We start from the raw sequence: 25,346 nt of genomic DNA, 5'->3' as shown, positions 1-25,346 counted from the left end.
TACAATACATACACACTCATATATGTGTATATACATAGATATGCATATACACTCAAATGTTTGTGTGTGCGTGCATGTGTTTATTTAAAATGAACGCTTTGTGTTCAATAGTGTTACTGTTATGGAGTTGCATGTTGGGAGAGAATCGGAATTACAATCAATAACATTTTTGCGCTTCAGAGCTTCCGTAAAATTTGTTTAATCTGAAATTTGTGTTTGTCGTGCAATATCAGAAGTAGAAAATATATTTTAAGAAAGCACAGAAACAATAAATATATTCTGATCCACCGAAAACTGTCAAAAGTAGATTTTTTGAGAAATTTCTAATGTAAATAAACTCTATCATTTTTATGGTGTGTCTGTCACTTAATCATAACGTGTATTGCACTTGCTATTTTGCGACAGACCGTAATCCGGATAATATATTACACCAGGAAATATTCTGTTTGTTTCTGAAATTCTCGGATTATAATATTTCTGTTAATCCTAATTTAAAATTGCAGGTAAGAGGATCTTAAAACTGTCTTTCTCAATTCTCTTACATTTTTCTTCTCTTTTAGAAATGATCTTATTTGTTTTTGTAACTGAATCATGTGTTAGTTATGATTACATATCTATGAAGTATACACATACATGTGTGTGTATGTGTATATACACACACACACACTTGTATGTAAGGTATTTTCAACTTTTACACCCATCTCAGGAGATGAGTGTAGTAGTAAAAAATATCTTTTATTCTAAAGTTGTGTGGAAGTTAAGTGTTATACCATCAGTTCCGTTAAGTGTTAGTATAACATTTTTAAAGTTATTGTTCGTTAATAATTGTAACGAAATATATATAAAGAGAGCAGGCTGAAAAAATAGTTATAACTTCTATGTAATAACCTGGTATGTCAGAGATGGCAGTGAAATATTCCCTCATACCTTATTCCTTTTAAAAACACTGCGACAATGTATACAAAAATGATGGTATGGTCACGCCTAGAACACTTTTAATCATGTGTTTATTCGGTTATTGGTGATTTGGGGCTGAACACTAACATATTTCTCACACTACACACAGTTAATATATATATATATATATATATATATATACACCAACTGTATCACATAATTTTCATTTTTAATGGTCATAATTTCATTTTTCAACCACTGTGCCGTAGTTTAACACACTTGTGCCCTACTAATTGCTGGTAGTTTTTGAGATGAGTCAAAAAATACCAGAATATTTACAGAATTGGAGTGTTTTTAATGCGCCTCACCGGTGCTTGGGTACTTCATTGCAGTAAACTGCAGTGCGTGTGCTTGTTTCCGTTTTAAAACAATTTTGATATTTTTAAAAATATAAATATGATAAAATAGCAGTCTGATCAATATTTAAAATACGTACATATAAATGTTATACACACCGGTATTTTAGTGTATGGTTGCTTGCGTATAATAATTTATATATAAAACTATATAGTACGGTAATTCCTTTAGTGTCTTAGTCTATTCATTTTGTGAAAAAAAGTTCAAAGTTGTTGGTGTCGAGCATCGAATCTAGTATTCTTTATGTCTATTTCATATCATAGTTTGAGAATAATAGCTTGGTTTGCTACATGTTTCCAACGTCGTGAGTGACGGGAAAATGACTTCGCAACATGAGTGAGTGGACTGATTGTTTTTCAGTTTCTCGACGATGTTTGTACCCTTCAGCAACACACATACACACTCGCAAACACATAGATAGACTTCCACACAGTTTCATCTACCCAATTTCACTTCTCACACGATATTGGTTAACCCGGAACTACAACAGAAGATTTTTTTGCCGAAGATGCCGCGCATTGGATTCAAACCGTTAACTGCATGGCTTCAAAGTGAACTTAATTCCAAGACCTTGCATGTTAAGGCAGACATGCAAGAAATAGCAATCAAATCCCCTCAAACCACGATCTACATTAGACTTTGATAAAAAATCTGATGAATTATAAATAACGAAGAGTTAAACAACTGTTTTTAGTTGATCAGTCTTCGAAGAAAGACTGGCTTGTCAGAATAGTGGAATAGTTTGTATTTAGTTACCCCGCTTTTATTGTTCATAGCTTGATTTCAAATTCCACAAAAATTAACTTTTCCGTTCGTTCTCCCTGTCTGAGATACATAAAATAAGGGTAATCTTCATGTTTCGCTTCCTGAAGTTAGCAGATACAAGTTGCTTTCTTTAGAATGACTTTTAGTGAACTCTGTAAATTGTCCCTTTATGATTGAAGATGAATTTGGTTTGGCGTGTGTGAAGTTATGTATCACTGGTTTTGAAACAGGAATGTATAAAAACTCGTATTGTTTACAAGTAAATCTTGTGAATTTAGGACAGTTAATTCAGAGATTACCAAGAACCAGTCAGTTATAAAAATATTTTACAAAGTTGACTATATTAATTGAACAATATCAGATTACATTTCCTCTTTCACCGACCAAGCTCCTGCTCAAAGCATCAGCATTTTTATTCTTGTGATGTAAGCATAAGCATTGTTGTCTGTCAAACAAGTTCACTTCGCAGCAACGTAGTTCCAGATTTATTCCAGTGTGTAGTACCTTGGACAAGTCTCTTTACCATAGGCTTGGGTTAAATATGTGAGTTGAAAGCTATGTGTAAAGTCTGTTGGAGAGACCGTTCCTGTTGGTAGGTTTAATCTGTCAGTTGGTTTGATATTACCACTTGGCCATTGAGTACTTTTAGCGGAGTACAATCTGTTGCAAACATTTAGGCCAGGTTTCTGCTCTGAGGACAACTACTTTCAAAATCCTGAAGTACTTCGATTTGTCGGCCAACTACATTTTCCATCATTTGGTGGGGTCGGCACACTGACTGCGAAATTCCTGTCTTCACTGGCAGCTCGCCTAGCAGAGGTAACTGGTGAAGCTCGTGAGGGCGCTTGGTTGTTCCAGCGCATCAGTCTCGCCATCACCCGCGGCAACGCCGCAAGCGTGCTGGCGCGCCTCAAAACTCATTAGAGAGGTTTCCCAGCACCCCCAAATTTTCAACCTAAGGTGGTTAATTGTTTTTTTTTTTTTTTTTTTTCCTCTTTTGCTCACTTTTATGTATATATTTAAGTGTGAATAAAGTTTATGTATAGTTGCTGGAGGAAAATAAATATTTTCTTTCCTTCTATCAGTCACGGTGGTACTTAAAGGATACGGAGGCACTACCCTTCCTGGAAAGACTTCCTCCTCCCCCACATTTTCTCGCAAATTATTGTTATTTTTTTACCAAAACCCCACGCTTTCGGACACGGAGATTCCTGAAAATTGCAAAATATCTGAATTTTGAACATTTTTGGCCCCTTCATTTTTCACTTTTTTTTATGTGCTATATGATCATCACTACCTTACATAGGAGATAAACCATAAGTAGGGGTGGGGATGGCGTTAAGCCTTTAGAAGTGTTCATGGGAGACAGCCAAAGGATGACAGAGGATAGCGACTTCCGGCACAGGTGGTGGTGGTGGGCGGGTGTACCATGAAATACCAAAATCTTCTGGATTTGCATTCTTTCGGCGGAGTTATTAAAATGCAGTAGGGGAATCCAAGTGTATGCGCTAGTTTATATAGGGTGGGGTGGTGGAGGAGGGAGAAGTGTTGGTGAAGCAAGTGGTTATCAAAACAGAGAGAGAGAGACAGAGTGAAACAGAGATAGAGGGGACCAGAGTTAGGGTGGTCAGGGTTAGAACATGAGGGAGAAAATATTCTTTTGGGATTTTGGGTAACATAGTTTAATGAAACGGTGAATGCTGATAATAGTGAAATAGAATCGGAAAATCTTAGAATTTTCGGTCAGCCAATCTGTGACAAAATTAGAGAGATAAGTGATGATGTGACAAACTTGAATAAATGAATAGGTGATGAATGGTAAATGTGTGTGAAGGAACTTAAGTTTGTTTTAAGACAACAGTGAAGAAGATGAAACTGTTTAAACTATGTTTTAGCATGGAAAGCGGACGTTAAACGAATGAAAAGAACTAGTAAGGGATTTATGATCTGCGCAGAAATAGAGCAGTAGATGTATGAGGTTGAAAAAAAAACCAAATTTCTTATCTGAGCATCTTCTGGATTCGTGTTCTTTTGGAGTTATTAAAATGCAGTAGGGGAATCCGAGTGTATGCGCTAGTTTATATAGGGTGGGGTGATGAAGGAGGGGGAAGTGTTGGTGAAGTAAGTGGTTATCAAAACAGAGAGAGAGAGAGAGGGGGCCAGAGTTAGGGTGGTCAGAGATAGAACACGAGGGAGAAAAAAAATATTCTTTTGGGATTTTGGGTAACATAATTTAATGAAACAGCAAATGCTGATAATAGTGAAATAGAATTCGAAACACATATTTTATTATTATATTTGTCTTAGTCTTTATTATGATTCTGATCTGATGTAGGATGTATTATGAGAATACATCATCATCATCATCATCATCATCGTTTAACGTCCGCTTTCCATGCTAGCATGGGTTGGACGATTTGACTGAGGACTGGTGAAACCGGATGGCAACACCAGGCTCCAATCTAATTTGGCAGAGTTTCTACAGCTGGATGCCCTTCCTAACGCCAACCACTCAGAGAGTGTAGTGGGTGCTTTTATGTGTCACCCGCACGAAGGCCAGTCAGGCGGTACTGGCAACGGCCACGCTCGAAATGGTGTCTTTTATGTGCCACCCGCACAAAAGCCAGTCCAGAGGCACTGGCAACGATCTCGCTCGAAAACCCTACGAAGACCAGTCAGGCGGCACTGGCAACGGTCACGCTCAAAATAGTGCATCTTATGTGCCACCCGCACAAGAGCCAGTTCAGGGGCACTAGCAACGATCTCACTTGGCTTGCCGGGTCTTCTCACGCACAGCACATATATATCGTCGTCGTCGTTTAACGTCCACTTTCCATGCTAGCATGAGTTGGACGATTTGACTGAGGACTGGTGAAATCAGATGGCTACACCAGGCTCCAATCTGATTTGGCAGTGTTTCCACAGCTGGATGCCCTTCCTAACGCCAACCACTCAGAGAGTGTAGTGGGTGCTTTTACGTGTCACCCGCACGAAGGCCAGTCAGGCGGTACTGGCAACAGCCACGCTCATCTCGCTCGAGAAACCTCATGTGTCACCCGCACAAGAGCCAGTCCAGGGGCACCAGCAACGATCTTGCTCGAAAATCCTACAACAACCCCGCACAAGAGCCAGTTCAGGGGCACCGGCAACGATCTCGCTCGAAGAAATTTCATGTGTCACCAGCACAAGAGCCAGTCCAGGGGCACTGGCAACGATCTCACTCGAAAAACCTCATGTGTCGCCCGCACAAGAGCCAGCCCTGGGGCACCGGCAACGATCCCGCTCGGAAAGATTTCATGTCTCGCTCTCACATGAGCCAATCCAGGGGCACTGGCAACGATCCCGCTCGAAAGATTTCATGTGTCGCCCGCACATGAGCCAGTCCAGGGGCACTGGCAACGATCCCGTCCCGCTCAAAACATTTCATGTGTCACCTGCACAAGAGCCAGTCCAGGGGCACTGGCAACGATCTCACTCGAAAAACCTCATGTGTCGCCCGCACATGAGCCAGTCCAGGGGCACCGGCAACGATCTCGCTCGAAAAACCTCATGTGTCACCCGCACAGGAGCCGGCCCAGGGGCACCAGCAACGATCTCGCTCGAAAGATTTCGTGTGTCGCCCGCACATGAGCCAGTCCAGGGGCACCGGCAACGATCTCGCTCGAAAAACCTCATGTGTCACCCGCACAGGAGCCGGCCCAGGGGCACCAGCAACGATCTCGCTCGAAAGATTTCGTGTGTCGCCCGCACATGAGCCAGTCCAGGGGCACCGGCAATGATCTCGCTCGAAAAACCTCATGTGTCACCTGCACATGAGCCAGTCCAGGGGCACTGGCAACGATCCCGCTCGAAACATTTCATGTGTCACCCGCACAAGAGCCAGTCCAGGGGCACTGGCAACGATCTCACTCGAAAGATATCATATGTCGCCCGCACAAGAGCCAGTCCAGGGGCACTGGCAACGATCTCGCTCGAAAGATTCTATGTGTCACCCGCACATGAGCCAGTCCAGGGGCACCGGCAATGATCTCGCTCGAAAAAAACCCTCATGTGTCACCCACACAAGAGCCAGTCCAGGGGCACTGGCAACGATCTCGCACAAAAGATATCGTGTCGCCCGCACATGAGCCAGTCCAGGGGCACTGGCAATGATCCCGCTCGAAAGATTTCATGTGTCGCCCGCACAAGAGCCAATCTGGGGGCACCGGAATGATCTCGCTCGAAAAACCTCATGTGTCACCCGCACAAGAGCCGGCCCAGGGGCACCGGCAACGATCTCGCTCGAAAGATTTCATGTGTCGCCCGCACATGAGCCAGTCCAGGGGCACTGGCAACGATCCCGCTCGAAACATTTCATGTGTCACCCGCACAAGAGCCAGTCCAGGGGCACTGGCAATGATCTCGCTCGAAAGATATCATATGTCGCTTGCACATCAGCCAGTCCAGGGGCACTGGCAGCGATCCCGATCGAAAGATTTCGTGTGTCGCCCGCACATGAGCCAGTCCGGGGGCACCGGCAACGATCTCGCTCGAAAAAGCTCATGTGTCACCTGCACAAGAGCCGGCCCAGGGGCACCAGCAACGATCTCGCTCGAAAGATTTCATGTGTCGCCCGCACGAGCCAGTCCAGGGGCACTGGCTTGACAGTATTTAATTTTATCTTCTTTAGAAGGATGAAAGACAAAGTTGATGTTAGGAACTGAACTTACAATATAAACAGCCATAACTAAGCATTTTGTCTTGTGTTCCAAAAATTGTCAATCTTTTGCAATCTTATAATAATTCTGCTTGTCACTCTGTTACTTAGCCTGTCCATAATGCTTCCACATGATTAGTTGAAGGAGAGGGAGAGGTGGTGGTGAGTATTTTTTTTTTTAACTAAGTTTTTTTCCCTCCATTACTTAGCCTGTCTGTAACACTTTCATGTGATTAGGGAAATGCAAAGAGTGAAAGAAAAGGGAGAGAAAAAGAGGGTAAGGTGAAGAGTGAGAAAGTGGGAGAGTGTTGTGTACTAAGTCTATAAAATTGTGTGCAAAGTATATAAAGTGGATATGTAACGTGCATTAAGTAATCATTGTATTCCAATTTCCTTCGCTTTGCAGTGATTAGCTGATGATTGAATATCTTTTGATACAGACACAACACAGGCTACGCTTTCAGGTTCTTTGGATAAAGTTTTCAGAAACAACCCAATAAGTTTATCATTAATTCCGTGAAATATTCACGGGTCCCACTAGTTGTTATCAATTTACTTACATACCAGATAAATAACTACGGTCTGTTTAATTATATCATTTTTGATTCTAAATCCACATCAGGGTTGACTTTATAGTTCATCTTTCAAGGTCAATAAAATAAGCATCAATCAACTAACTATGGGAATTAGTATAATTGACTATGTCCTTTTCACCAATTCTTTTACTCATATCAGAAATCATTATTATTAAACAAAGGACCTTGTTGGAAGTTCAATGCATCATTCCCAATGTAAAAGGCTGACAGGGGCTGGATTAGTGAATTAATTAAGCAACAGTTGATGGGGATGATTGTGAGCAACAAGTGGTAAGGTGTTCTGATGTGGGTGATAATAGGAGAATTGATAGAATTTAGCAAAGAAGCCATGATTGAGTTAAGTAGATAAGAGTTGGGAACTAATGAGCTCATTAGAAGATTAGCAAAGACATAGCAACTAACAGGCAGGTGGTGAGTTTGACCCTTAATTATTTCTTCAACAAGATGCATGAAAATTATGCTGTCAGAGTTAAGGTGTTTCTTAGAAATCTCAAGAGAACAAAGCCATTCAATGGGCTTTTGTGGTGGACTCCTGAAATGGAAAGAAAGCCACCATTTGGTCCGTGATGGATTAGGATGGGTGCATTCTATGAAATTCCAGGCAGATGTTTGAGGCATTCCATTGGCACTTTGCTTAACTGTTCAATGCAAGTGATGATGTTGGTGGACTAGAGACAGTAATAGACTTTAGAGTCTACTTTGATAGTTTGCTGCAGCTCCTGGCAGAAAACATGAAGCACTGCAAAAAACAGATAACAACCTGAGATATGGTCAGCAGTAAGTGTTTGTGTGAGCTGTCTTGGATGTTCTACCCTACAAACTTTACATTTACATGCCAAACTAACATCTGCACTATAATGAGAGAGTTCCCAGTTCTGTGAGCTGAGGTGTGGTAGCATTCCTAGGAAAGTAAGTGAAAAAGGAGGACACGTTTGATAATTTCTGGCCCATATCTCTGCTGAAGGCATAGTTTAACCCTTTTGATACCAACCTGCTTGAAACTACCTCTGGCTCTGTAGTACAAATGTCTTGTTTTCATTAAGCTAATGTTAGGAACATAAATTGTGACAAAGGTTTGGTGAATTAAAATCTTAATGATAACCAAGTTATTTTACTAAATTCTTTTTATATTTAACATTAATTGGAAGAAACACAAAGCATCTCAACAGAAATATGGTAACAAATGGGTTAAGATTCTAACCAAAGGGCTTGCAATGAAGTTGGCGCTTACCATCATGCATATGGTTGCAGGAGTTGAAACTGAAGCAGATCTATCTACAGTACCCTCCACCTCATATGATATGTCATATAGAATGTGGGTAACAAACCTAGCTTTGGTGAGGTTTTGATTAGTTTGGATAATTTAAAAGTTTGTAGTAGGGTTGACCATTGTTACATAGCAGCTCTTCCCAGTTTCAGTCCTTCAAAAAGTGGAACTTTGAGCAGCATCTGTTTGATGGTCAAACTAGATGGCCCTATCATTCTACTAGTGTTGTTCACCATGGTGGCTGAGGTGGTCAGCGCCATCCTAAAAGCATGTTAGCTGGTAACAAGAGCTAAATTTTACTCAGGTGTTGATGAGTTTGCAGCTCAGCAAACTGAGAGGCATGCTGAGAAACTGCTCCATCATTCTGGTAAGTATTGTGAAGTGCTGGAATGATGGATCAGTTAAGTTGTTTGGATTCTGATTCCAAGACCTTAAGGTGAAAAGGAATTGAGAGGTTATGAACAGAGTGGCCAGTCTTGCCTAGAAATGAACTGAATGGTTACTATTCCTGAAAAGTTTGATAGACGTGGCAAATGTACATCACATTCAGTTTTTCGGCTTGCCTGTCATGTATTACTCAAGTTTTCTTCTAACTAAATTGGAATATCTGCTCTTTTGCTTTTCATGGAAGAGATGCATTCCAATGGTCAAGTAATTCATTTGTGCCATGTAGGCTTGATCCAGTTATCAGCCGAGTCCATCATGGTGATTGCTGTGTTACTGTCCTTTGGTTGGGAAGATAGGCAAGTTTCTGGGTGTGTGTATGTGTATTCACACACACATGTATACATTTCTGTTTGTATATACTTTTCTATTGCCATGCATTTGTCAGTCAGTCAATCCATATAATTATTTCAACCCAAGTTAGCTTCAAGCAGGATTTATGATTAATGACATTTCACCTGTGACCATTGTGGCTTGTTCTTTCTAGGTACAACGCATCTAAGATGATATTATCCAATATGTTCTTCTTTTATATATAGGTTGTGATATGATGAAAATTTGGCTGCTATTTCTTGCAGGTCAGACAGTTAGGTAGAATTACTTTCATTAACTTACAATCAATCCTCATAGCATTCGTTGTCATATTCTCTGTTCCACAGTCTAATCTATTGGTGATTCACTATTTTATGATCTTGTTTAATGATGATTCACTATTTTCTGATCTCACCTAATGGTGAGCAATATTCCATAGCAGATGACTCATATTCTTTAACTTTGCCACATATTTCCAATAAATTCCTTGTTGACTGTATTTTATGTTTTACTTTCACTGTTCTCCGTTTGCATAGTTTAAGTGGTGTGATGCAATGTTGTTGTTGTTGTTGTGTCTGTGTGTGTCTGATACACTTACAGTGGCTGAGTTTCTTTGTTTGCTCCAGTTCTGTAGGCATGCCTTCTTTTCTTGGAACTGTATGTGGATCTATGTGTGATATTAGTTCTATATTGTGTTATATATATTCCCTGAATACAATAATCTGGTGATTTAGTCCTTTGAAAACTTGTAAGAATTACACTTCTGTCCAACAATTGTGATATAAGTAGCGAAATAAAAAGAATAGACTCGGGTGTTTTTTAATGAGTTTCACTTTGTGACAAGAATTTGAGCCAGTTCTCTAGTTTGAGGATACAAGGTGGTATCAACAAGTTCCTGGACTAGTTCTGTACTGCACCAACAGATGGCAGCACAGGGTTGTGTGCACAGTGAGAGCTAGCAGTGTGTTGAGTGACATCACTGTGTTTACTCTGCAAGTTGTGAAATTTGTGTTTTTTGTGATCATGTGTATGCTGCAGTCTGATTTTGTCATAGATAGGAACAAAGAACCAATGTGAAATTTTGCGTTAAACCTGGGGAGTTTGCTACAGAGACATTGAGCAGGTTTTGGCAAGCTTATGGTGATGAGGCAATGGGTCATACACAATGTTTCAAGTGGTGCAGGCACTTCAAAAGTGGAAGAAGTCTCTGGAAGACTATGAGCGATCTGAAAGACCTGCCATGAGTGTCACACCCAGAAATATGGAGAAAATTCATCAGGTTGTGCATGAGGATCATCAAAGGACAAGCAGTGACATTTTGAAGCATTTGAAGAAGGACACCTAGCGAAAGTGACTGATTCTTCATCGAGCTTTTCTCATATGTGAGTTTCTCACCAAAAACAATATGGTATTGCTTCCACACCTACCCTATTTGCCAGATTTAACACTTGTGGACTTCCATCACTTCCCCAAGATGAAAATGTAGCTCAAAGGTCACCATTTTAACACTGTTGTCAAGATTCAAAGCAAATCGCAGAAGGTCCTTGACTAACTTATGGAAAATGAATTCCTGGCCAGATTCCAAACATGACAGGAACACTAGAACTGGTGTATTGCTGCACAAGGTGGCTATTTTGAAGGAGATAAATGTTAAAACTTAAGGAAATGAGTTATTTTTTTTATTAAACATAACTAGTATAGTACCTTTAGATACCACCTTGTACATTCATCTTCCTTTCAAAGGACAGTCTTGAAGGTCTTGTAATCAATTTAAGCTAATAATCAATTTAAGCAATAAAAAAATACAAGAACAAAAGACAAGAGAATTCTTTGAGAGACTTGAATAAGATGAATGACTTACTGTATTTGATAACATGTAAGATGCACTTTTCCCCCCACCAAAATGTCTCAAAAAAATTACTCTGGGTCTTCTATGTGCACAAAAAACGTTTTTTCCTGAAATTAGGATTATGTAATATGCCTTTGTGTCTTTTATGCCATCAGATATGGTACATAGAAATTTCTGAGTTAGCCTCATAAGAGAGCAAGTCCACCAACTGCTTAACTATAAAAGCAAAGGTATAAACTGTTAGTGAGTGTTCTCTGAGAAAACAGAAATATGTAATGTTCTGAATAGATGCCCTTCATATGAGAATTCTTCTCTAATGAAGACTTTTCTATATGAAATGTCAAATCTATCCATTTCTCATGGCATACTAACATAATTTTTGCTCTTTTTTCTCTTTTGTTTTTTATTGTATTGCCTCCTGCTAACACAGATCTTTTACAATTCTTCTTGAGTTCTTGAGATTATATATATTTACTTGATTGCAAAATTTGTCTGGTTGTCCTTGTTGTTTAGCACCAAGTAAACTCTGATCATGCAGACATATAACCAGAGGCATTCTGGCTGTAACCTTCCTTATTTTCTCCATCTTGGTTTCTATTCTTTTGTCTTTTAAAGACAGCAGGCTGTGACTTGAGAGTCATTTAGGTACTATTTCTAGCAGAGCTCCCTTACTAGGTTGTTATGTACAAAATCTGGTTGGTGATACCAGTTTAAGGTTAACTGAGGCCAAATTATAAATCCTTCTTGCCTTTCTTTTGGCCTCTCATTCAATGATTTAGAAACAAAATCTGTTTCACATTTGTCTAGTACTTCCAAATGTCAGTTGACCATTATTTGTTCATCATTCATGTCTTAATACCTCTGCATCTCTATTCACTGTTTTAAACCTTTCCCATTCTATTTAATTTTATATTACAGCTAACTGTTCCTGCTGAAACCCACACCTGTGCCTCCATTGTCAATCTACACTCAAACTCCTGTGTTGCTGCTACTGGCAAAAAAAGCTACCTTTTCTCTACAGATCTCTAGACCAAAATCTGCCAAAATGACGATGATGGAATTCTTTGGTTGCACATTCATTGCTTTTGGACCTCCTTTGGCAATGTTTATCTTTACAATTGCCCCTGATCCCTTAAGGGTTATTGTTTTGATTGCTAGGTGAGTGAATCCTTCTTACCTCATTTATACAATTTTTTGGTATAACATTGATTTCTAATATTGGTATAAGGCTAGGCATATTTTGTCAGAAAGGGCACCAGTGTAATTATATCACATCCCCTATCATCTGTACTTGACTGATACTTTATTTTATTGACCCTGGAGGGATGAAATCTAAAGTTGACTTTAGTTAAATTTGAACTCAGATTGTAAAAGACACTATACACTACAAGTCATTTTGTCCAACTTCTTACTGATTCTGCTATGCCATCATCCTAGTTTATATTATATTATTGTGATCATTCTTCTGGAATTTATACTTCTGTATGAAATTCTCACCATAAACATTCATTGTAGAATGGACTTCCTTATGGATTCAGTGTCTAGCCTGGTTCTGATTCTTAATCATTACTCATTAAATTTCTCTGTTATTGCCATTGAGATGGACAAAGATAACACATTCGTTGTTTCCTCTGCTACATGTGTGTACCGTAACCAATAAAGGAAATATTAAACTGCCTGTAAGAACATGTCTACAACTTACTTTTAAGAACTATATTGAAGTAGATCTTTGACAAAAGACTGTCATTACTCTAATGATAATATATATTACAAAATAAAGTAAATATACAACAGTGTCTGTGTTTTTGATGCTTAAAATGACTCTACACGATGCTGTTGTTTCTGGTGGTGTTGATGATGATTGGGACATTGATAATTATGATGTTGGTTATGATAGTAATAAGTATGTCTATGATGATGATAATGACTGCATAATGATGATGGTGATATAATAGACACAGGCTCGTTGGAAACTCAATATTTGGTTCTGTTGTAAAAGTATTTTGTCTAAATTCTACATTAGACAGTCATTAGTTTTCTATATCGTTTGTTTACAAAATATAATATAGTTCTTCTGTTTGTCTCCACAGTGGCTTCTTCTGGCTGCTTTCACTTCTCTTTTCATCGATCCTTTGGTTTGCGGCGAAAGAAATTATGAGTGGTGCCAACAAACTGCGAGAGTCTTTAATAATTGGATTGGTCTTTTCCGTACTATTCCAAGAACTCTTTCGGTATCTCTTCTATAAAATGTTACGGTAAGGAACTGTTTTCTTCAATTTGTAAGATATGATGTTTGAATGGGTAATGTTTTAGTCCACTGAACCTAAATGGTGGGTTTCAAAATTTGATAGTTGCTTTGTTTTATGAAGACAGAGATCTTAACTGAGAATGACTACTATTTTCACATTTTAACAGATGTTGTTGATATACTCTAGCCCTTTGTGGAGGCGCAATGGCCCAGTGGTTAGGGCAGCGGACTCGCGGTCATAGGATCGCGGTTTCGATTCCCAGACCGGGCGTTGTGAGTGTTTATTGAGTGAAAACACCTAAAAGCTCCATGAGGCTCCGGCAGGGGATGGTGGCGAACCCTGCTGTACTCTTTCACCACAACTTTCTCTCACTCTTACTTCCTGTTTCTGTTGTGCTTGTAATTCAAAGGGTCAGCCTTGTCACACTCTGTGTCATGCTGAATATCCCCGAGAACTATGTTAAGGGTACACGTGTCTGTGGAGTGCTCAGCCACTTGCACGTTAATTTCATGAGCAGGCTGTTCCGTTGATCGGATCAACTGGAACCCTCGACATCGTAAGTGACAGAGTGCCAACAACGCTCTAGCCCTTTAGTATTCAAACTGGCCAGATCCAGCCTCTCACACTTACCCTACAATGTTTTTCTAAAAATTAGCAATCCCATTAGGAAAATCTTGAAGATAATGCATGATTGATTTAAAGCAATGTGAATAAATAAGCATTACATTTGATAGAGGAATCTGAAGGTGAAAGGGTTAAACCATCTCTGATTGAATAGAATTATAATCAAAGACTGTCCTGATGTGACCACCCTTATGTTATTTTTTTTTCAACCATAATGTATTTAGAATTACATAAAACAATGTCTCTTTTTTTTTCTTTAATATGGTAGAATTTGGCTGCTATTCCTCACTAGTTGAGTGACATTGTTAGCTCATTACATTTTAATTGAAGTAGTTGGTATTATGAATAGGAAACTGTTTCAAAAAGAATACTACAGCAGACATTTCAAACAAACTATTTAAATTTGCATGAAAATCCAACTTGTGCAAACTCATTTAACTTTAATATGAAGCTGTTCAAGGCTGACTGGTCCTTGTTTTTATACTACCTGGGTATTCCCAAACTGTCTCTTTTAAAGTCTTCATATTCAACTTAAAATCGCAACTGAAATTCGTTAACTGTAGAAAAACTTCCACCACAAAATAAATTAATGTCCAATTTGGAAGTTGTTTTAAATATCTGCTTATAAGTGTTCAAGATAAACATCAAATATGTACATCAATTTCATAAATCTCAGTAGGTCTGCAATGCTCATTGATACTGCTCCTTTCTCTTGACTAAGCAATGAAAAAATATCAGGTTGTATAAAAATATAAATTTGTCTTTCTAAAATAAACAAAATGAATGAAAGTTTCATTAAAAAAAACAGAAAAGGAGTGAAAAATAGTCTGTGTGTTGTTCAGTTATATTTCCTTTCTATGATTTGTTTTAAATTTATCATTGAACAGAAAAGCAGATGAAGGCCTTCAACGAGTCAGTCAGCAAGGTCGAAGTGGTAATATACGACCCAAAGATATCACTAATAAAAGCATCATGGCATATGGTAAGATGTTTGGTTTACTAATGCACTAATCCTTTTTGCTTTTTTGTCATGTTATAGATACATAATCTTACATTAGAATAGTCAATATTTAGATGAAATTTAAATAGTTACTAATACATTGCAAACATACTGATCACAAATTACTATGTGAGATACTGTATGAGATTAATTTGTAGAATGATTCATGTTCTAGGTTTACTGCTTGTGAGGTCATGCATTGAACCATGTTACATGTAGTTTGTTGTGAATGTGTGTGGGTGTGTGTTGTAGATAATTGTACACCTGTGTGTGTTTGTGTGTGTGTGTGTGATGGAACATGTGGAAGTGGGAGACCCAGTACTGAAGAATGACCTCAGGAAGCTGAACCTTTCAGGCAAGATGACAAAGGATTGAGACACCTGGTGCCTGGCTATACTCAACAAGACCTGTACCCTGCAAAGTAAGTGTTAAGACCAATCCTGCTGGTGATGTAAAGCACTTGTGGCAGTGCCCCGTAAAAACGCCTGTATGGTGCCATGTAAAAGCACCCATGCAGCACCATGTAAAAACACCTATGACACTCTGTAAAGTGGTTGGCATTAGGAAGGGAACCTAACCATAGAAACCATGCCAAATCAGACTGGAGTCTGGTGCAACCCCACCCAGCTTGCCAGCTCTGGTCAATCCGTCCAACCATTGCCAGCATGGTCAACGGACATTAAATAATGATGATGATAATGATATAATCATCATTCAATGTCGGTTTTCCATGCTGGTATGGGTTGGACGGTTTGACTGGAGATGGCCAGCTGAAGAGCTGCCCAGGCTCCAGGTCTATCCTGACATGGTCTCAACGGTTGGATGCCCTTCCTAACTCCAACCACTTTACAGGTAGTTCTGGGTACTTTTAAGCAGCACTAGAACGGGTGAGTTTATGTGGCAGCGGTATGGGTACTTTTTAGGTGGCACCAACACCTACAAACCCGCAAGATTAGGAATGTTCAGCTGGACAGGGATGCAGAGGACATGCCTGTATGCAAGGACAATCATGCTTTAGCTTAGCTTGACATTTCTTCTTAAGTGCAACAAACTGCCAGGAGTCTCAGTCCCCTGTCATCCCCTCTATGAGGCCATATATATATATATATATATATATATATATATATATATATATATATATATATATATATATCTATATATATCTATATCATCATTATCGTTTAACATCCACCTTCCATGCTAGCATGGGTTGGACGGTTTGACTGAGGGCTGGCATGCCAGAAGGCTGATATATATATATAAAGCAAATAAGTAACAAGGATGTCCAGGTCTTAGTGCATTACAGCCGTTTCAAGCAGCTCCATTTAATTGATCAATGCAAACATTACATCAATTTGAAATAAACTGCTCTCCTTGGAAGTATACGGCCATATAGATTTCCATTATAATATTTTAGCAAATTTTTCATCAGTACTAGAGACTAAAATAACTACATTGCTTCTTTTTGCTATTCACCTAACTTTGAGCTGTGCAGACAATACTGGACTGACTTGGTGCCTCAACTTAAGTACCTAATTCAACTGAATCTTAATTATTACTGATATATATATAAGAAGATAAATATGTTCATTTGAATTTATACGTTTTTGCGTCGTAACTCCTTATATATATATATATATATATACATATATATATATATATATATATAATGTATGTATGTGTTAGACGTACAAATTGGAGAAAGAAAAGTTCAATACATATTGTAAAATTTATTGATTTGTAGCTGATGTTTCACTCTGTATTTACTCTGTTTTTTTTGCTATGCGTGTTTCTTTAAGTTGTATAAAAAGATGAATCTTTTTTGTCTGTTTGTTGGTTTTTGTCTCTCTTTAAATACTCTGCTTAGCTCATTAGAATAATGATGGTATCACAGTTACTATTTTGGATAGGAACACAGACATGAAATTAAATAAAGTTGAGCCAATATTTTTTTTTTCATCTATTTAAACTAGATGTGCTACCTTGCCTAGCAAATATGTCTGCTAACCAGCATGCTGGTGGCCCTGTCTGACCTCATCCTCTATCTTAACAATTATAACCAATTTCCATTAACTCTAACTATTCTGACTACATATGGCATTGAAGGAACTTTTACATGATCCCTTGTGTGGTCCAAACTTGAGCATGTGACTCCTCAGCCTTATGAAGGTGATCTACAATGAGAGCTGTAGTTCTAAATGACATTTTGTTTAGAGGAGACATGGATTGCCACAAGCTGCAGAACTGACAACCATCTACAAGAGGAGTAACTCTGAATAAAAAAGAGATGTGGACTCCGAAAGTTGCAGTGGAAGTTATGCCTAAGAGAGCAAAATTCTGAATAGAGACCTCCATACAGCATAGAAGAGACACTTAGTTCTACCAAACAACACTGTTGATGCTGGGGATGTACTAAAATACAACCAGTTCATGCTGGACAGTGGTTGGTGTTAGGAAGGGCTTTAATAAAGTTTTGTTAAAATCATAACAGTCACAAATACAATGAAAACAAAACCCCTATGTATATAAGACAGATATTCACTATGCTAGTGCTGTGTATGGTAGTGGGGTGGTGTGGTGGGAATGTCAGGTCATCTGTAAGAACAGCTCAACTGTCATCAAACGATCGCACCAACTCTCCTCCTTTCAGATGCCAAAAAATGGACAGCAAACCATCCACTCACCACTGGAAACTTTCCCCTTCTGGTCAGGTGCAAAATTTCAGTGCTGCTACCATCAACATCGGTTCAGTGAAAGGTAGGTGTGGAGAGATTGTAGAGATGTTAGAGTAGATGTAAGTAGCTGTGTGCTGTATATAGAGATAATGTGGTGGGAAACCTTCATCAGATACCTTATGAGCAGGAACACAGGCACAAATTCTTCTGGGTGGAATAGGAATTTTGTTGGCTAAGAAATACATAAATAAAGTAACTAAAGTAGAGTATCTGATAGAACAAATAAGCTTAGACTAATCTTAGGCAACATAGCAGCAACAGTGATCTCTGCATATGCATCACAATGAGGCCTAACAGATGAACCAAAGCACCATTTCTATGAGGTCATCTTGCTGATTATTTTGATTACAAATGATTGCAATTTCCAGATTCTAGTTGATGATTAGGATGGACATGTTGGACAACATCATGAAAGATACAAATCTACATAAAGTCTATGGATATAGTACAAGGATTGGATAGAAGTCAAGACTCTTGGAGTTCTGTGATGCAAATGGTCTTATCATTTACAATACTAATTTCAAGAAACCAGCTAGTCCATTGATCACCTACCTACCAATTAGGTAAATGTGGGGGCCAGACAGTTGGTTGTGAATACTAAGTACCACTCAACATAGACTAGTGAGTAGTGATGTCATCAGAAGAACTAAACTCTTGGGCAGAAAATAACCTGGAAAAGGAAGGCTTGTAAGTTGAAAGATCCCTCAACCAGACACAGGTCCAAAGAGATACCAGTGGATGTGTCTAACAAGACGGTGATTGAGATATTGACATATAACTGTCAATTGGAGAATTTGGAGTTCCTATGAGTCAACTTGCTGCAAGACACAGACTATTTCAGTTACTTGGAAGGTGACATGGTAGTGGAATGGTGCAGTAAATAGAGCCATAAAAGCTAAGAGACAGAACTGGAAGAATTATAAGAAAAGAGAGATGGTAAGGAACATATCAGATCACTCAGTATCAGGTATACAAAGCATGGAGAGAAGCTTAAAGTAAGAGGTATTCCAATTTCTGTAATGAAAGGAACAGAAGTGTGAGGTACAGCAGTGTGTCATCATGAACCAAGATGCTGTTGGAGAAATGTGTGTATAGAATGAAAGCAGTGCACTTACTGTCACTGAAGCTTGAAAGAGAATGTGGAAATATTACTAAGAGAGGTTACTGAATGTGGAGAATACATAAAAAGAGAGAGGATGGTGGGGGCATCTCAAGCAGACTCCACATAGGGACCATCTGTTGAAGTTAACAGTTATGTGATTGAAAGTGCATTTAAAGATTTGAAGGCAGGAGAATCAGCTGAGCCACCAGGAACTGTTGCTGAGGTGCTGAAAATATCTGGTGAACAGGACATATACTAGTCTTAGTTCTCCAAGACTAACTTTCTATGAGAACTCTAGTATGCTGATAATATAATTCTAATAACTGAATTGGTTGAAGATTTAGAAAAGGAATTTAAAGCAGAAGGTCTCACAGTAAACTTAAGAAAGACTAAAGTTTTAATTAGCATGAAAGAAGACAGGACTCCACTATTATTTGGAATTTGGTCATACTTATTATGTAGAAAAGGAGTTGGTAAGAATTCCATGTGATGTGTCAAATTTAAACTATGAAAGCACAAGATGTATAGTGAGATCATAGGTAGATGCACAAGAGTAGTTTGCAGGAAGAATACTTGTGAAATAAATTCTTTCAAATACCTGGAAGGTTCCCTAAAAGTAATTGATAGTGTCTGTTATCCAGGTGATGTAATTAGCAGGAGAGGGGCATGTTCCAAAAGCATAGCAACCAGAATGAAAATGGCATGGAAAAAAATTCAGGAAGTTATTACCGACAAAGTAGTTCTCTTTGTAAATAAAGGACAGATTGTATGATGCCCTTTACTTACAAATATAGGCATTGAATGTGGAGGTTGTGTGAAGTTGGGAAAGGAATGAGGTGAGCATGCTCTGTTGAATGTGTGATGTTAAGTGTGCATGAATGAAGGAATACAGATCAGAGAAAAACTAGGTATAAGAAGACTCAGATATTGTGTACAGCAAGGAAGGTAATAGTTGAGTAAAGAAGTATCTGGGAATCTGAGTAACAGAGTCCTGTAGAAGAGGAAAACTGAGGAAGAAATGCAAAGTGATTGTTACAGACTTCAAAAAACTGTACACCTGAAAGGAGATACCGGAGGACTGCAACACACGGTGAGGCATAGTGCCAGAAAAGATCCATCCAACTCATGCCAGTATAAAAGGAATAGGACAAAAGTGATGGTAATGATAATATGGCTGTATGGTTAAGAAGTTTGCTTTGAAATTACATGGTTACTAGTTTAGTCCAACTGTGTGGCACCTTTGGCAAGTCTCTTCTACCACAGCTTCAGAATTACCCAAACCTAGTAACTGAAATTGGGTTGACAGAAACTATGTTAGCCTGGATGGATGGATTAGTTTTGTAAAAGAGAATTGTTGTGAGTCTGTTTGAGGATTACTTTAGATGTACAAATGTCTGTGGAATACTCAGCTACTTAAACTATAAAACAAAGAGTTGATAATTTCATTGAGCAAACAGCAGGAACACTTGTTTTTCAAAATTGACGAGAGTCCATCGTACTTATATATGATTATTAGTGGATATGACTGAAAATGATTTTGCTTTTTTTTTTTTCTTCTTTTATTTACAGTAAGTTTAGAATGAAAATGATATCGATTTATTTTTGCGTCCAATTAGAAAAATATGATGACAACTTAGACAAAGTTAATATGTTTATATTTTTGTTGTTTAGTAAATGGAGCCTTTTTTGTGATGAGAAATAACATACTTAAGACTTGTGCATGTTATTTGTCAGTTGTCCCAGGAGGGGACAATAATGATGATTATAGTAGTTAATATTAGGAGGGATCTTTGGATGGAGCAGTGTCTCAGCCAGCTGGTGGGTAACATGGGGTTGGCATGATAGAATGAGTAAAGCTAGACTTGGAAAAAGTGAAAAAATGGGGGTATCCTGGAAGAAGCTGAGAACATGGTTAGCCAGAGTTCTGTATATTGAGGATAGAGATATGAATACAAAGTAGTTTAGGTATAATAACCTGCATACCATTAATAACCACTTATTTGTTATTTTTAGAAGTAATTATATTTTTGACTAGTTTACAATATTAAGTCTGTTTTTTTTATATATTCCAGTATCTGGACTTGGCTTTGGTATCATATGTGGTGCCTTCTCACTTATTAATGTGTTAGCTGACATGGCAGGACCTGGTACTGTTGGCATTCATGGAGATTCACCTTATTTTTTCCTTGCTTCAGGTAAAACATTTTCTAATCTGAAAATAAATAAGATAAATCTTTGGTTGTTTGACATTCTCTTTCTCTCTGATTTATTTCCTGTTTCATTACAAAAATATATTTTATACAACCATAAAATGGAAGAGCCACTTAATAACAAAGCTGTTAAATTCACTTTAAATTCAAAGTTTATTTAACAGCTCTTCAACTTCAGTTTCAACATGTAGTCCCAGACCAAGTCATTGTTAGATGACTCTGAAATGTTTTATGCATTTTACAATAGTTATTATGCTCTTATAATGAATTTATAAATTTCCTGATTGTAAGTGTTGACAGTGTGTATTTTGATGTTGTAAGTTGTTTCCATTTTTGGTATCAGATGTGTCATTCCATCATGTTTAGACATTGTTAACTTTTAATGATTTAAATTTGTTTTAATTAGAAATACTAATTCTTTGTAAGTTCTGAGAGTAACTACTGCCTCTGCTAAAGATACCCAGCAATCAGGTGATGATGTTAAACCAGGCTATATATTAGGCCTACCAACTATAGCAGTGGTTTTTCAAGAGGTGTCCATATGGCCCTTGGGGTCCATATCAAATTTTGTTGTTAAAATTTATGTGCAATAAACTGGTTATATGTTTACAATATACAAAATATTTAAACAATTTTTCTTACAGTTCCTAATAATATTTAATCCTAAAAATACAATAAGATTTTTTAGAAATTGAATGGTTATGAGCCCCAGTAAAATAGGAATTGAAGGGGTCCATAGGTAAAAAATGGTTGAAAGCCACTGAGCTAAAGTGACTCCTGCTGAGATATTTCATGTGAATTAGACCAATCGTATTAATTTTACGATATAATTTGCATGTTGAATTTCGTTGCCTTGATCAAGAAGATAATGTGACTTGAGTAACTAATCAACGCTGAAAGGTTTTTAAAAGTCCCTAATTTGTGTAACAACTACTAATCTCACTGAATTTCAGTGGTTTTATAAAGCTTAACTGATTTTCTTTTGTTTCTCTTTGTTTAGCTTTCCTGACATTGTCATTTGTGTTCCTACACACTTTCTGGGGTATCATCTGTTTCTTTGCTTGGGATAAAAAGAAGTACATATGGGTAGCTGTTGTAATCTTAAGCCACATGCTCACATCTTCTATGGTAAGTAATATTTAGTGTCCCTTATTGTTTTTAATGTCACTACTAATATCCTATATTCATTGAAAGTAGTAGTAATTAATTCAGTTGAAAAATGTCTTTTCTCTCAGTTTTCTTTCTTCTCCTAAACATGCAAAGTTATTCAAACTCTATAGTTGTAATTATTACCTAGTTGAAGTTTTTGAAGTTTTGTTAATTCATTTTAAAAGAAGTTGTTTGTATGAAAGTGTAAACCTTTACTAAGCAGACAAGTGATGGTGCCCTGAAAAAAAACACCCGGTATATTTTGTATAGTGGTTGACATTAGAAAGGGCATCTAGCTGTAGAAACTTTATCAAAGGAAACATTGGGAACTAATGCAGTTCCCAGGTTAGTTAGATCCTGTTGAAACATCCAACTTATAGCAATACAAGTGTTAAATGATGATGGTGACAATATGATATTTAGTAACCTGTCAAAGCTGAGTCTTTTTTTTTCGAAAGCATTTTCAGAGTGCTAAGTGGATAAGTAAATCACCTCCTTAATAAGGTGGCAATCTACTATCAGGTAATTCTCTCATGGTGAACTGAGACAATGCAGAATAAAGTTATTCTGAACAGAAACAATGAAACACCTGTAGTGATTTTGACTTCATTATCTACACTCCAGTACTTACAATACATAATGTGTACTTCATCCCAGTATGATCTACTAGCATGTAGTATAACACCTTGTCCAGTGCCATCTCAGTATGTTTGATTATACATTACTCAGTGTGTATCTCTTCCCAGTACAAGGAGTATTTTATTGACTTTTGAATGAAAAGCTCAGATGATTTTGAATGGAAAGGGAAGATGACATCAGACCTTAGTCCACCAATGCAGTTTAATGTTACACATTCTGATAGTTAGTATCCCTTTCAGTCTGTAATATTGATATGATTAACTTTAATTTTCTGGCCATCACTATCATGCTTCTTTGCTTTAGAACAAGAACTGATATCCTTAAAACTATACGTGGCATATTAGGCCTACTTATCAACTGCTGTTTATGCCTCTATCGATGTATTCATCCATCAACTAATGTGCGACATAGGTATTTTACTGCAGTTTGATGTTTGCAATAACAACTACATCTATGAATATGATCAAATTGTAAATTAAAATAACAGTTTCTAAGGCCTCTGCCAGTTAGGGTTGTTTTTATATCTCTTCCTGGAAAGTTCCTCTTCAGGAAACAGTCTTGGGCAAAATCTTTTACAGAACATCTCTGGTTGTCCATGTAGCATGTATCCCCTCTCCATGTATTTGAAGTTGTTCAAGGGAATGGTGAGACCTGATACAGTTTGTCACCAGCTATGTTGCAGGAGATTATCATTGTGAAGAGCTAGAACAAATATTCGTCATTTTAAATTGGTACTTTGGAACTACGAAAAATGAAGCTGACCTTAATGGGATTTGAACTTAAAACATAAAGAGCTGGAATAAATGCTTCAGGTCATTTTGTCTGACACTCTTAATAATTCTATCAAACCATTGCTTCTTAAAACTTCAATTATTGTATATGATTTGAAAAGAAGGAATGGCAGAGGCTCTGTACTTTAATTGATACCATGGTTACCTAATAACTAATAGATATGTGGTCAATTCTTATTAGTAAAGACTTAACTTTTCTATCCCAAATTTGTGCTTGAGTGTCTTAGGTCATTTACATTAAAATAATGTTTAAACTTTTGAATAAAATTGTTTCTTGTTTCTCTTTCAGACATACCTGAATGGTTTAAGTCGTGAACATATTTCAACCCAGTATGTAATAACTATAGTAGTGGCTTACTTGACCATGTTTATAACTGGAGCTCTTGCATTCTGTTTATCAGGTGGCTCACTGAAATATTTGCCATTGGCATTGCGTTGCAGTAAAGGCAGGCATGAGACGGACTGAAAACAACATAATAAATGAACAAACAAACAAAACAATAACACTCCCTTCCCTCCAAAACAAAACGAAAAACAACAAAAATTATTCTTTGTCTTTGATTGAACCCTGTTAATTTTATTCATCTCTATCTTTTATGTCTTTCATTGACACCACTATTCAGTTGACTGGCTGTAAAATACACAAGAGTAAATGTGCTGAATGTAAGACTCATTGTTGACCAAATATGATGTAGTGAATGGGAAATTGCTACAGGCTGAACGAGTGTGACAAAGGGAATGTGAGGTTGCTACATGTTGAACTAGTGTGATGTGGAGAATGTGAGGTTGCTACATGTTGAATAAGTGTGATGTGGTGGATGCAGGACTCATTCACATTGAGTGTGATGTGTTATATATAAGACTGCTACATGTTGACCAGAAAATTCTGACAGAATGTCACTTTGCTTATTTTCTATATAATATCTCAACTAACAATGTCTTCAGCTTTCTTCAAGTTTTTAGAAGAATATGTACTTTTTCATAATTCCAATTAATTTAACGAAGACTTGTTAGCCATCAACTCTCATGAAGATGGGATTTGAAGGAAAAACTCAGTCTACATATGTCTTGTTATTTCCTTGAAGACATGACCAAACATTGAATAAAAAATGCTGCTCCTAAAAGTGGGTTATGTCTTGAGTAACTATAAGTTCATTTCATGCACATGGTAACACTGAACAACATACAACAACATGATGCATTACAGCTGCAGTTTCTTTAGTTATCTCTGAAAGAAGTAGCAAATCTCATTTTAAACTGGTACTAGAGTGAGTTGACAATTAGGAGACTAAAGTGGTTCATAAACCTCTATTGAAGGGGTAAGGTAGATGCTGAAAAGCTTGGTTATAGTTTGAAAATGTGGGACAAATGAAAATCCAAATGAATCTTAATTATAGGGATTACAAGAATTGTTCTATTGAAGAGTCAAAGGGAAAACTAATGGGGATTTTGTGTGTTATCTAAAGTTTATTATAAAACTTATTTGGTAACACCAATTAGTTGATTGATCATAGATGTCGTCACCTATACTTAGATGGTTCTTGAATCACAAAACAAAACAAAATGTAATAAAAACAAGACAAGATGTAGAGCACTGAACCTGC

At 37.6% G+C, this 25,346-nt stretch overlaps 1 protein-coding gene across 1 annotated transcript; it reads left to right on the top strand.

The window, feature by feature from the left end:
• Positions 1-410: 410 nt before the first annotated feature.
• On the top strand, positions 411-24,866 carry LOC106869604 (gamma-secretase subunit Aph-1). Its single transcript, XM_014915412.3, has 7 exons — positions 411-503; positions 12,162-12,401; positions 13,334-13,498; positions 15,004-15,098; positions 21,026-21,148; positions 22,164-22,291; positions 24,032-24,866. Exons 2-7 carry the CDS (start codon positions 12,289-12,291, stop codon positions 24,206-24,208), a joined length of 801 nt encoding a protein of 266 aa, XP_014770898.1. The 5' UTR covers positions 411-503; positions 12,162-12,288; the 3' UTR covers positions 24,209-24,866.
• The last annotated feature ends 480 nt before the right edge of the window (positions 24,867-25,346 follow it).

The sequence above is a fragment of the Octopus bimaculoides genome, chromosome 2 (assembly GCF_046866305.1).
Source record: "Octopus bimaculoides isolate indiv1 chromosome 2, ASM4686630v1, whole genome shotgun sequence".
Lineage (NCBI taxonomy): Eukaryota > Metazoa > Mollusca > Cephalopoda > Octopoda > Octopodidae > Octopus > Octopus bimaculoides.
This window is presented reverse-complemented; position numbering and strand designations above follow the sequence as displayed.

What these genes read in the sequence shown, in the direction of transcription:
- LOC106869604 (XM_014915412.3), top strand. Translation starts at nt 12,289, where the DNA reads ATGACGATGATGGAATTCTTTGGTTGCACATTCATTGCTTTTGGACCT. An exon ending in TTATTTTTTCCTTGCTTCAG is followed by an intron (nt 21,149 to 22,163) that starts GTAAAACATTTT and finishes CTCTTTGTTTAG; the next exon opens with CTTTCCTGACATTGTCATTT. An exon ending in ACATGCTCACATCTTCTATG is followed by an intron (nt 22,292 to 24,031) that starts GTAAGTAATATT and finishes TTTCTCTTTCAG; the next exon opens with ACATACCTGAATGGTTTAAG.